Source organism: Chelon labrosus (genome assembly GCF_963514085.1).
Source record: "Chelon labrosus genome assembly, chromosome: 3".
In the NCBI taxonomy this organism is placed as follows: Eukaryota; Metazoa; Chordata; class Actinopteri; order Mugiliformes; family Mugilidae; genus Chelon; species Chelon labrosus.
The window spans coordinates 11,234,713-11,247,661 of NC_140339.1; the positions used below are offsets into that span (position 1 = coordinate 11,234,713).

The window sequence follows — 12,949 nt, forward strand, 5'->3', positions numbered from 1 at the left end:
CCGGCTCTTAAACCGTCCCGGTTGCCTGTGAGACTAAACACCGGACAGTAAAAGCCCACGGCCCCGTTTCCTGCTGCGTCCAGCCGCAGCCTGAGCTACCGGGGGCCGCTGATGGTCACATGATGTAAGTGCGCTGGCTACACAGCTAACATGTTAGCTTCGCTTGTCAAAGCCGTTATCAACAACCGTAGGAGCAGCGTACCGACGGACTACCCCGGCTAACAACTCCACAAACTCCTTAAGTCTTTGGTAAGTTGCATATTTATCCGTTTGTCATTTCTTTGCGTTGAATCCGTCATGTCAATTTAGCCGAGCTAGCTAAGTTGAACTTGTTAATAGGGAGTTCCTTTCGTCTGCGGGGGTGTTAGGCTAACGACACTGGCCTTGTTTGGATTGGCCACGAAGCTAATCTCACCTAAACACCTCACTGTGTTTTAATTTATACCAGCAAAGACTGTTGAGTTTAGCTTGTATACATTTACCTGCTGCTAACGTTAGCTTGCTAATGTTTTCAAACCGAACTCGTAGCTACGCTTGTTTGTTTAGTGTTTCCACTTAAAGCTGGGTTTACTAACTAAGCTAATGTTAGCAACAACTCTGTGGTCAACCACAAAAAAAAAATGATATGGTTTGGTTTCAGCATTGCTAAAACAGAAATGGTCTGTTTTTGACTTCCAAGTGTTTACATAACATGATTGCAACACAAAGCTTATGTCACTGTTGCTAATTGCTAACTAAGTGCCAATTAAATGATTTAACTTGGACAAAGTAGGGAAGCTTATTTTTAATCTTCCAATTTGCTAAATGTGTTTTATTTTGCAGTGTATGTGTTTCAAACAAAAGAAAAAGCCCCAAGTCTCTCTGTCCCACCCACATATAGTTGGTTGTTTTTCCCCCATATGTCCTGGGTGTCTTTGTGTGGGCGTGTACAGAGGTGACAGCCATTGCACCTGTTGTCAGTGCGGGACTCAACACGTCTTTGTCGTTATTTATTAATTTAGTAATGACCTGACTTGATTCCCAGCACATCTCCACCCAACGTTAACCAGATGAGAAGAAGTGAAAAAACATCTGGGTGGATCTGCAAGCGCTGAATTTACTTCTTCTTCTTCTTCTTCCAGTGTTTCATGAGAACATTGTAAAGCCTGTGATTTCTGAAAGTACTGACTCTTTCCTTTCACACGGAGATGTTGCTGAGTGTGATAGTCTGTTTTTGCCTCACCGTGGAGAGTAGCATCTGCTGTTACTCTTGGGACTTTGAGAAAGTGGCGTTTCCCACTCATTCATGCTGACTGCATTTGTACGCTGGTGTTTGATTTTCTCACTGGGCGCTGTCTTCTCACAATCGCTGTTACCCACCAGCATATTTGCTGACACTGGCAGCTGTTGTGGAATTTCAGCAGTTTCTCAACAAACACTTTTTGTCCGATCTGTAGCCTAAAAGGTGTTCGCTGAATCATAGAAGACTAGAAGTATTCGGCTTTAGCTCAAAGAATACATTTATTGAATAATGACTAAACTGTATAATGATTACGAGGACACTATGGTGGTTCCATGTAACTTACTGTCCTAGTCATCTTGTGCTTTATTGATCCTATTTGGCCTTTCATTTCATTTCCAGCGGTGTATGAAAACATGCTCATGGTCAAAGGTGACTGACTGATAAGATGGAGGGGACATTGGACTTTTAACGGATAGATCAGGGTGGAGATGACATAAGGTCACAAGCAAAGGAGAAATGTTTTATCAACCCACATAAATCCACTGTGAAATGGGATCTCCTTTGATTAGCATGTCTGCCGTCTCTTAAGCAAATTGCACGAGCATATTCTAATCCTTGCAAATGGTTGTAGGTCAAACAAAGACTTCTGAGCTGCTGTGTTGACATTTGACATATTGATTTGTGTTTCTCAATATGTAAACGTTAGATCTGCTCTTGACACCCTCGGTCTTCCTCTTTCCATTAAATGATTGATCGGTCAGGTGGTTTGAGTGACGGCGGTTTGGTATCTTAGGTGGCAGAGCAGCGTGCATGTTTTGACAAAACTGTGAGAAAAAGAGAAAAAAGGTTGGTGTGCTACGGTCCTGTGGGGATTTGAGTCAAGCAAATGACCAATAGTAACCTATGGTGTTCCCTGTTTCACCCTACCTCCTCCTCCTCCCTCCCTCCCTCCCTCTCCCTCTCCCTCTCTCTGTGTTTTCCCTCCCGTCTCCCATAGGGTATTGCAGAAAGAGACTTCTTTCCTACTCATCCTCTTCAAGACATCGAGTCATTAAATGCCTGAGGAATAAGTCACAGGGGCATCCTCAAGGCTCATCGGGCAAGCTAGTCCTCCATCAGCGCAGAGATATTGACAGACTGAGGTTGTGGACTCACACAGGCAAGATGGATAGGCGATAAATAAGACATCAACTTCAGAGGTAAGGTCAGTCCGGCACCGTGCCTTCGTTTGAGCTAAATGGGGCTTTGCAGCAAAGTGTTGTCCTTTGCTTTTTATTTAGACATCAACTAATGTTGTCCAAATTAGCACAGTTCAGCACGATATTAGCTACTCGCTACTATGTAAAGTCATAGCTGGTGTTCTTAAAAAAACTGTTTATGTTAACACAAACGTCCCGTTCGTTTTTACTTTCAGTGTGAAAACTTTCATCTCAGACCACTTTATGTGTTTATAGCATGAAGCTTATCAGTGGAGCTTAGCATACTGCTGCAATAGTGGTTTTATTAGGGGATTTCCCTTTTCATTTCCACAGAGCATATCCTGAACTGAGTTTTCGCAGTTTGAATTAGTCTTATTTCATTCTATTAACTGCCTGAAGTTTTGCTGTTTGCACAGAAATCCTTGGAAAATTACTAAACAGAATTACACCAAGTATTTTTTTTATTGTTTTCCCTAATCTCCTGCTAATCTCAAACATGTCTACACCACTGTCTTATTAGAATGCATTCATGTGAATTTAATAAGCAGACAGTTGACATAACGGTCATAAATGGGTCATAAAATACTGTTAAGTACACTCTGATAGTTTTGAGCTTCTGGTTTTAATTGTCACGCTGTGTCCACAAGACCCCTTCCTTTCCTTTAGGCTGTTTAAGAATAGCCAAGAATCATGCCTGTGTGTCTGCTGAATCAGTTTCCTGAAATGTTTCCATATGTGGCGCATGACAAACTTTCATTTCTGCTTTTACATCCCATTGGCTTACGCACATTTTAATAGGCCGGATGTGAGCTGAGTCCAACTTCATTTATTTATTTTTTTATATATATATATATATATATCAGAGATCTTTCGAAGAACTGCATTATGCTGCACAATGTCATAATAATCACCCTGTCATTGGAGTCATTTAACCACATCCCTATTTTAAATACGCACACTATTTACCAAGACTGTAAGCAAGATTTAATCCCTACACTTCTGCTTGTAACTGTGTAGTGCAGCTGGATGGAACAACGTGTAGTTTTTAGATTGACATTCAGAAAAGTTTATTTTTCATGATGTGCAAGAACAAGACAATTTTAAGGAAAGTGTCCGTGTCGTCTCTTCATCTGAAATCATTGTCCCCTTGATGACTGACGATATACGTTGCAAACAGGTGGAGTGTGAGCAGCTTTCCAGAAATTGGAGTTTGTGGTCAAACTGGGACCCTAGAATTTCTGGTGTGTCTTGTACTGTTGCCACTGGCCAGGCCCCTGACACTGGCTGTTCAGCAGATGAAACATGTTGAATTACTTGGTTTGAGAGATGTCAATGATAGACTGTTAAACAATCAGAGATATCCGGAACCAGTGCAAATGAAACGACAAAGTTCATAGAAGAACATGAGCGTGTGCCAGCTGGCTATTAGCGGTCGTTGCAGTGTGGTCAGGTGCACCTTTTTGGCACAGCAATGTGAGGTGACATCATAGTCTATCAATGTCTGTACCTTTAGGGCCACAACGGTAACTGTCCGATGTCTGTCTGTCTTTTTTTTAAGCTTTGAACTTTGAAACTGACACCAAAATTGAAAGTAAATAAAGCGGTGAATAAAGAGGGCACACAGAAGGCTTTTCTAATTTAACATCCTCATTTAGTTCTGATGCACAAACTTTTTGGCCCAAACACAAAGACGCGAGGTGAAGCTGAAGCTGATCTTTGTTGCAGCCAGGTCTTCTTCTGCACACTAAGGGATTTTTTCCCGCACGTTGCCAGATTAACTGAGTATGTTCTTTGTTGTTCTTGCACAGGTACACGTTGATTTCGTAATGACAAGCTGCTGTGCAGAAGATGTCCACGCTGTCTGTGACTGATATCCCAGATGTTGGTCATGGTAAGGGGAACGACCTCTTTCACATGTGTTAGTTCATAGTGTGAGATTAAACTGGGCAGGATCTAATTCCTCCAACACATTTTAATGTTATGCCATAACATCTGTATAAAATACTGTTTTAATCTATAATAAAATAAAGTCTGTGGTTTGTCTTGGATGCGTTTATTTCTGTCAGATGAGAGTAAGGTGTTTGACGGGGCCTCTGAGCTGCAGCTGGACTGCATGGTTGAGGAGAACGGTGGAAACACTACAATGAAGCACGACGGCCTGCTGTCATTGACTGACCTCTCCCAGCCAGATGACTTCCCCGTCCCCTCTCATAATGGCCCTTCACTGACTGAGATGAGCAGCCCTCTGCCTGTAGAGGCCAGTGACATTAAGCTGGATCCAGGTGCAAGTGACACATCTACCAGCACAGGTGAGCGCAAAGTACTTGAAATAGCTGCAGTAGGCGGCATGAACGTTTCAGTTATTTACACACAAGTAAAATGAAAAGCATGTATTCTTTGTCTGAGTCTGACGTAACAGTGTGTTGTTACTACTGTAATCACAACTATTAGTCATTGTTGAGGGAAATCTGGACACGTGAATCACTGTTCTGAAATTACAAAAACATGAGCATGGCAGAAAGTCCTGGTTCAAAGAAAATAAACTAGTTGTGATTTTGGAGCTGGGAGATAGGCGCTAGCGTCAAAGCCTTGTAAAGACCAACATTTTTCCCTATTTCACCGCGTGCTTTTGTCGTCCTTCCACGTTTATTTTTAAATTAACTTTTCAAACTTTACACAGCAGCCCTATGAACAGGTGTGCAAACAAGCACAGAATGTAGGGTCGCCTGGATAGCTCACCTGGCGGAGCGTCTCAATGAACGGAGGCTATAGTCGTTGTTGCAGTGGTGCAGGTCATCCCCTCTCTTTCTCTCTCACCCCATTACCACTGGTGGAATAAAGGCAAAAAAATCTAACTTAAACTAAATGCACATACGTTAGTGTCATAGCCTGTTTACCTGTCATACAGTAAAGTAAGAATCATCTCAAAATGTTCTTGATGACATTGAAGGACTTAGTCAGTGTCACACAGCGGCCTGTTCAACGTCCGACCTTGTGAAACTAAACAATTTCTTTATCATCGAAGCATCATGACTGTCTGTATTTGATGTTAATCTGCCGTCTGCAGCAGCAGCAGCAGACGTTGCAACTACTCAAGACGTACCCGCAGTTTAGACCTAGGCTGACATTAGAGTGACAGTAGAAAGGCCACTAATCTCCATTTTACAATTTAGGAATTCTTCACATTGTTTAAAAAGTCTAATTTGATGTGTCATGGGACTGGTTGACCGACTAGAATGCTTTTCTATTAATCTCCTCTTAATCTCAATCCCATAGGCTGATTTTCTTTGTTTTATGATTTTGGTGGTGGTGGGTGTTCTGACCTGGCTTTGTTTATATAAAGTGTTCAGTAATCATTCTTTCATTGACTGACTGTGACCACATAGCAGTTGCAGATACTTTTCTAATATTAATAAATGTCCTTCTTTCTATTGTCTTGTGTGTAGATGGTCAGCCAGTCAAGAGAAAGAAGGGGCCCGCGCCGAAGATGCTGGGCAACGAGGTGTGCAGCGTATGTGGAGACAAGGCCTCTGGTTTCCACTATAATGTGCTGAGCTGTGAGGGCTGTAAGGGCTTCTTCCGCCGCAGCGTCATTAAAAGTGCCCAGTACTCCTGCAAGAACAACGGCCGCTGTGAAATGGACATGTACATGCGCCGCAAGTGCCAGCAGTGCCGCCTGCGCAAGTGCCGGGAGGCAGGCATGCTGGAGCAATGTGAGTGTTAATTGAGATTTCACTGCAGTTTTGGAACATGGGTCAGAGTGAAAAGTCTTCTTGTTAGAGTTAGTCAAGAAGTGCGTCCTCTTTGCGCTGTAGGTGTGCTTTCTGAGGAGCAAATCAGACTGAAAAAGATGAAGAAGCAGCACGAGGAGGAAACGGCTCGAACATCCTCAGTGGTCACACCCACCCCTCCGCAGGAAGCACCCGCACTGGATCCACAGCAGCAGGAGATGATCGAGAAGCTGGTGGCCATGCAGAAGCAATGCAACAAGAGGTCTTTCCTGGACCGACCAAAAGTGACGGTAAATGAATGATTCAGAGAAACTCTGTTTGTGTTTAGATGCTTGTTGTGAACATTTTGGAGTTTACCTCGCCACTGTCAATTTATCACAGCCGTGGCCACAGAGTCAGGACTTGCAGAACCGAGAGGTGCGCCAGCAGCGGTTCGCCCATTTCACTGAGCTGGCGATCATGTCAGTCCAAGAGATTGTGGATTTTGCAAAGCAGCTTCCAGGTTTCCTTGAGCTCACAAGAGAAGACCAGATTGCTCTGCTGAAGACGTCTACTATTGAGGTTTGTAGTTTGAGACTTATCATGAGATATCATTCAAACTTATTACAGGCCAGCACTTTTTTTGAATGTGAAAAGTGAATTAATTGCAGTTCAAAATGTGCATTGGTAGTGGGGCTGCTACAAACACTTACGTTTTTATTTAATATACTGATTATTTTCTGAGTAGGGGATTAATTCTTTAGTTAATTTACCACAAAATAATAAAAATAGCTCCTATCTTTAACGTTTTCTCATAATAATATTTCACCTCTTTGAATAAAGACCCCATTTCAAACGTTAACTTTAAACCTAAAGATACAATTCATCACAGAAGCTGAGATTTATTCAGCGTAGACCTTATTTTCAGGAAAAGATGTTCCTTCCTATATTCTGCTATTGAATAGCATAGATAGCGTCAAGTATGGTTTAACTTCAATGTCTTGTGCTGTATTATGTATCTGCAAAAAGGTTGCCTACACCTACTTTGAATGTAACAATAATAGAAATCTATGGTGTTTTGTTTTATAGCTCCATACTTGCTAAAACAAACTGCTTACAAATTGTAAATGCACTGGAAAGCATAGCTATGCTAGCCATTAGCATCTGCTTTTGAGAGTTTTTGTTGAGTTGTCGCCTTAAAAATCATCAGACAAATCTCTCCTTAATAATCAAAATACTGACCTGACTGCTTGAGATGGTCCTGCATAGCGTTTCATATTATAAAACTTTTGATGACTGTGTGGGGGGAGCTGACATAATTGGGGACAAAAGTAAGCACGGTGACCCGTCAGCGTATTCCGCCTAAATCGACCTATATGTGTAATCGATGCCGCTTTGTTACCTAATATGCATTTGTTTCAGCTTTGGTTATTGGTCATGTTGCATATTATGCATGAAGGAAACTGGACTTGCCGTGTTTGTCTTCTAAAACGTGACAGTCGCACATCACCTTGTCTTAATTTGGCTCTCTTTTAACATGTGACTTTGTCTTCCTTCCTTCCTCAGATTATGCTGCTCGAGACATCTCGGCGATACAACCCTGCCATCGATAGCATTACGTTTCTGAAAGACTTTAGCTATAACAAGGAGGATTTCGCCAAAGCAGGTGCATTTGCTCATTTCATCCTGTCAAATGTTTGTGGAAGATGTAAATGTCAGCATCACTTAAACTGACTGTGAGCAGTTCATATGCTATTTAAAAAAGTATTAGATTATGTTTTTTCGTTGCTGTTTCTTTGCGTATTATTTTTCCTCACCCAAACTAAAGTGTTGCAACAACTACAAACTTACATTGAGATATTAAATACAGGATATGAAACCTGTAAACTCAGTGTATAGTATAAAAGAGGGGTTTGATAAATGAATACATTTTGCCCTTAGTCAGTGTTTTATTGCACAATATTCAGTTCAGTGACCTTATATTTCCTTGTCCCTCTTTCATCTCTTACCTCCTCAGGGCTGCAGTTTGAGTTCATTAATCCCATCTTTGAGTTTTCAAAAGGAATGAATGACCTGCACCTGGACGAGGCTGAATACGCTCTGCTCATTGCTATCAACATCTTTTCTGCAGGTCAGAATTCATAAACTACAAACCCCTGCACCTCACCCTTAGGAAACACGCATCACAAACTAAATCGTATATTGTGCAGTGAAAGAAATGAACATTTATGTTTTTGTTTATTTTTTTTAGATCGGCCAAATGTGCAGGATCATGATCTGGTGGAGAGGCTGCAACAACCGTATGTGGACGCGCTGCGGTCTTACATCATGATAAAGAGACCAAATGTAAGTGCCCGGTAGTTTAGATAACCTCTCCTCGTGTGACCGACGGTATGTCAGCATAACCTGGTTGTCGTCATCACAACAAGCACATTGGGTCAGGGCTGAGGTTACATGTTTTAGCTGAGACCGGTGGGGGGGCTTAAAAAGCTACGAGAGCCAGTTGCGAGCCAGATGAGGCCATTTGGAGAAAGCTGTAATACAGCTGTTTTTGTTTTTGTTTTTTTTACATGCTCTGAAAACAGGGCTGCGGTTAAACATCCTGCTAGCACGCTGTGTCTTGATAACTGGGTTAAAAACGTCTTGTCTTGATAAATTCCCCAGGATCACTTGATGTTCCCCCGCATGCTGATGAAGCTGGTGAGCCTTCGTACACTAAGTAGTGTCCACTCGGAGCAGGTTTTTGCCCTTCGCCTCCAGGACAAGAAGCTCCCTCCGCTGCTGTCAGAAATCTGGGACGTCAATGAGTGACTGCAGACCTGACGTCACACTCCGCGGCTTTCTAAAGCCTGAGACAGATCACTGACTCCTCTCGGCCCGATCTGGTCTGGGATTGGTTTTGGCGCTGAGATAAATTTTTTTTTTTTGTCCTTGTGGGAGGAGGGCATCATTGCCCTTTGCTCTCAAACAGACTGCTTAATGGTTTCGTGTTCATTAGGAGAAACGTGAACACCTCGATTTATTTGAACTTTTTCCTCAGATGCTGACATGATTGTGGCGATGTTAAGTACCAGCATCCGGCTCTTTAGCCAGTTATCTCTGATTTAATATTTGTCGAAACTACGTCAATCTCTTGTGCGGTTCTATACTTTTCTTCTAACAACTATAATCAGGAAGTACTGAGCAGGTCGAGGCTGTGGCCGTCTCGAACGTCGGGATTACATTTGCACGTTCGGTTGTGCAGTAGAGGGAAATGGAAACGGATGGAGTCGGAGATGAGTCATGAGCAGACGTAATTCTGCTGTTCACTTTATTAAGGTTAAACTGGTAGGTCATCTTGTTGGTGTTGTGCAGTGTGACATGGAAACAAGTAGTTTGTGTTCCCTTTGGGGGTGCGGTAATGTAAAGGTGGGTGTAGCTGCTCAGGTAAAGTAATGTGAAGTAGCCCTCTGAGAACTGGAGGCTTCTTTAATATCTCTTAGGGGACTTTAGTTTTCTTCCAAGTGCATAAGGGACCCTTTTGGTCATTTATAGATGCCCATTAACTTTCATGTAAATTGTATATTTATTTTTCACACGGAAAATTGTATAGTGTGCACACGTGAAAAGCATCCACAAGATTGTACAATCGCATACTAACGCACAAGGAAGTCAAAGTCAACAGGTGGCTGGCAGACTGTGCCCTCATTTACAGGAAACGGTGATTAGTGACGAGAGCTTTTTTTTTTTATTATTAATATTATTATTATTATTCTTTAACTCGTTTCAGTACCTTGAACGAGGTGGTACAAATGTGTCTTTAAATTCCATGAAAAGATTAAACGTTGGCCTGAAAAAGAAGTCGAGTTACCATCTCTCCTTTCAAATGAACAAATCCACAGTCTTGAGTTAAAAATCGTATCAAAATAGAACGGACTGGTTTTCGATTAACACCTTATTTGTCGTTAGGTGTTGGAGATGTACTTTTGATTTGTTTCATTTCAGAGAAATACATTATTTTTTCTTTTGTTGTTGTGATTGATCACTGGCATTTTAAATTTGTGACAAGTACATAGAGTACATTTAGTTTGGTCAGGACATAGAGAGTTTTTGCAGCATTTTATTTTTGATAATCTACTGTATGAATTATACTGAGGAAAAAGAAAATGTTTAACTGAATATCTAAATGTCTAATACAGTCTTGAGTGTGTTTCTTGAAGGGGTACACAACAGCTTTAACTGCTCAGATTTTGAAAGCCTCATTAAAAGAAATGTACCAAAATCCTTATTATTAACGTGGAGCAGAGAACAACAGGAGTAGAAACATTAAATACAACTTTTCAATGAGCTTCATAACTGCAGAGATTTAGATGTTTATGTTCATGCTGTGTTTTCCATGCGTTGTCCTGTACAGTGTGAAGATGAGATTTCATCCCCGGTGATGAAAACAATACAATGCAATTTTTAGTCTGTTTTTGCAGTTAACGGTAATTTCATTGACTGTAGGTGCATCTATTTCAGTGTTTCACAACTGGACTTACACAAATGGTTTCAGGCATTTCAGCTTTAACAGAATCGTAAAATACTAAGAGAAATTGGGAGCATGCGCCTCCATAAACCCAGCGGTATGAGGCAGCGGTGAAAATGACGTTTTACATTTCTGTTAAGCTTATTTTGCATTTTCATTATTATTTTTTTATGGGTTAAAACGAATAAAACTGCATCAGACAACTAACCTTTTTGCAGATGAAGTGGGATCGTAAAATTCTTTGCAGAATCACAGACATATAAATACATTTACTAACAAAGGTACAAATGGTGTCCTTCTAATTGTATTTTAACAGTTTAACATTAGTCTTACGTTTCTGGTCTGGTTTTTTTTTTGTTTTTTTTCCCCTTTTAATTTATCACCTGTTACAGACCTCACAGTAATTTTATTTTATTTTATAAATATACTTTTTTACAGCAGATATTTTCACTTGTCACAGTAGAAAAACCACAGCTGTTCACTCTATTAAAGCGTGAACCTGTGTGCAACAACAAATTTTTGATTATTTACACCGAGACCAAAAGAATAAATCGCTGATTTTGAAAGCTGCCTTCAAATGGTGTAATCTGTTTACGAGTAAACTCCATATGGCCAGCCTCCTCTTTGAATGTTTTGACAAGGTCCCACGTTGTAACCTCCAACTCACCAGTTCTATTTTAAGGCAGCAACGCTACAGCTACAAATAATGTAACTTCATCTCTGATATGTAAAACTTATCCCTGTGTTTAACGATCTAATGGAGCAGGATTCAGTGCTTTAGCCTGGTGTGACAGCATCTTGAATAGCTCTGATTTAACCCATGTGACCTGAAGGTTTTTAAAATGAAAGGAGCTGATGTTGGAGGTTGTCCTTCCACATTCTTTACCATATCAACGGCGCTGTGATTTCCAGATTAATCACAGAAACAATGGTAACCAGAGTGTTTTTCTTCCTCTTCCTGAACAGTAGCTTGGGAAAGCACCTTACACACACAAAAAAAATCTGTCTTGTATAACAGCAAGTGCAGTTATACAACATCTTTAGCTGTTTTTAAAAGTTGTGCTACCCAATCTCAAATCGAATAGCAAATGAATTACGCTCCAAGAATAAAGGAAGTTAACCTGCAGGAGCTCACAAAGACACAAGTCAGCGATGTCCTGGCTTTTTCTTGACCACGTATTGTATCAAGCCTTTTGCCTTCCCTCCGAAATCTCATTTGCGTTTTTACTGATGCTCTAAATAAACGGGAACATATTTTTGTAATATGAATATTTATTCGTCTTACATCCCCCAGTGATACATTTAGCTTTGTACGATACGAGGTTGAATACAGGACTGTGAAACTTCAGTGGTAATTTGTTTTCTTTGGTTATGCAAAACTTTATTTTGGGTTTGTTTGCAATGAAATTTGACTCTTTTTTTTTTTTTTTTTTTTTTTAGTTTGATGCTTGTGACGGTTACCTTTAACCAAACACTAACCAGTGAGTTTAAAAGTAGTCTCCATAACACTGGGGAGAAGTTTCCGCCGTGCTCCCGGTCAAACCATGTGTCAGTCGATAGAGGGAATTTAATGAAAACATTGTTGTCATGGTGTGCTGTATTCTAATCAAATGACAAAGCATCAGATGTTGGCTCTTAAAAGTTTCCTTGTGTACATTGTATGTTAATGCTGTAGGTATCGACATTAATTGTACTGTATATACTGTAATTGTTTTCTGATCTCGTTTTAATTTCTGTCTTCTAAGGGTGACACTGTAAACATTATTGATATATAGAAATGCAAACCTATTTTAATACTTGTAACCCTTGGAGACCTTCTGTTTTGTATGTACAGTATAAATTAAAGCTCTGCTGTAGCGCTGGTATGTTTGGAATCGGATTTTATTTTTTACATCTCCAAAACTGCTGCTCTTGTGGGGTTATGGGGCCAAGACTCATTGAATATGGGGAGCAAATACTGACCAGTGTGGCCCACCTACCCATTCTTGCAGACCCTGTGCACCCATGTATAAAAATAGTATTTCCTGATGGCCGTGCTCTCTTTCAGCAGGGTAACTGCCCCCCTGTTTAATAATGGTTTAAGGAACACAACTACGAGTTCAAGATGTTGTTTTGGCCTCCAGTTTCTCCCGATCACATTCCTGTTGAGCATCTGTAGGATGTGCTGGATGTGCTGGACTAACAAGTCAGATCCATGGAGCCCCCAGCTTGCAACTTGCAGGTCTTAAAGGATCTACTGCTAATTTCTTGGTGCCACATACCACGGCACAACTCCAGAGGATTAGAGGAGTCCGTGCCTCGACGGGTCAAG

General features: G+C 40.9%; 1 protein-coding gene across 1 annotated transcript; it reads left to right on the forward strand.

Moving 5' to 3' along the window:
* The first annotated feature begins 54 nt into the window (after positions 1–54).
* nr1h3 (nuclear receptor subfamily 1, group H, member 3) lies at positions 55–12,706 on the forward strand. Its single transcript, XM_084540876.1, has 11 exons — positions 55–249; positions 2,220–2,421; positions 4,230–4,312; positions 4,488–4,730; positions 5,868–6,134; positions 6,237–6,442; positions 6,534–6,713; positions 7,698–7,797; positions 8,149–8,262; positions 8,383–8,477; positions 8,796–12,706. Exons 3-11 carry the CDS (start codon positions 4,270–4,272, stop codon positions 8,940–8,942), a joined length of 1,395 nt encoding a protein of 464 aa, XP_084397002.1. The 5' UTR covers positions 55–249; positions 2,220–2,421; positions 4,230–4,269; the 3' UTR covers positions 8,943–12,706.
* Positions 12,707–12,949: the final 243 nt, after the last annotated feature.

Bases quoted from the DNA above. Each gene is read 5' to 3' on its own strand.
- nr1h3 (XM_084540876.1), top strand. From the start codon at position 4,270: ATGTCCACGCTGTCTGTGACTGATATCCCAGATGTTGGTCATG. The intron at 6,443-6,533 runs GTAAATGAATGA...AATTTATCACAG, and splicing joins TGGACCGACCAAAAGTGACG to CCGTGGCCACAGAGTCAGGA. The intron at 8,263-8,382 runs GTCAGAATTCAT...TATTTTTTTTAG, and splicing joins TATCAACATCTTTTCTGCAG to ATCGGCCAAATGTGCAGGAT.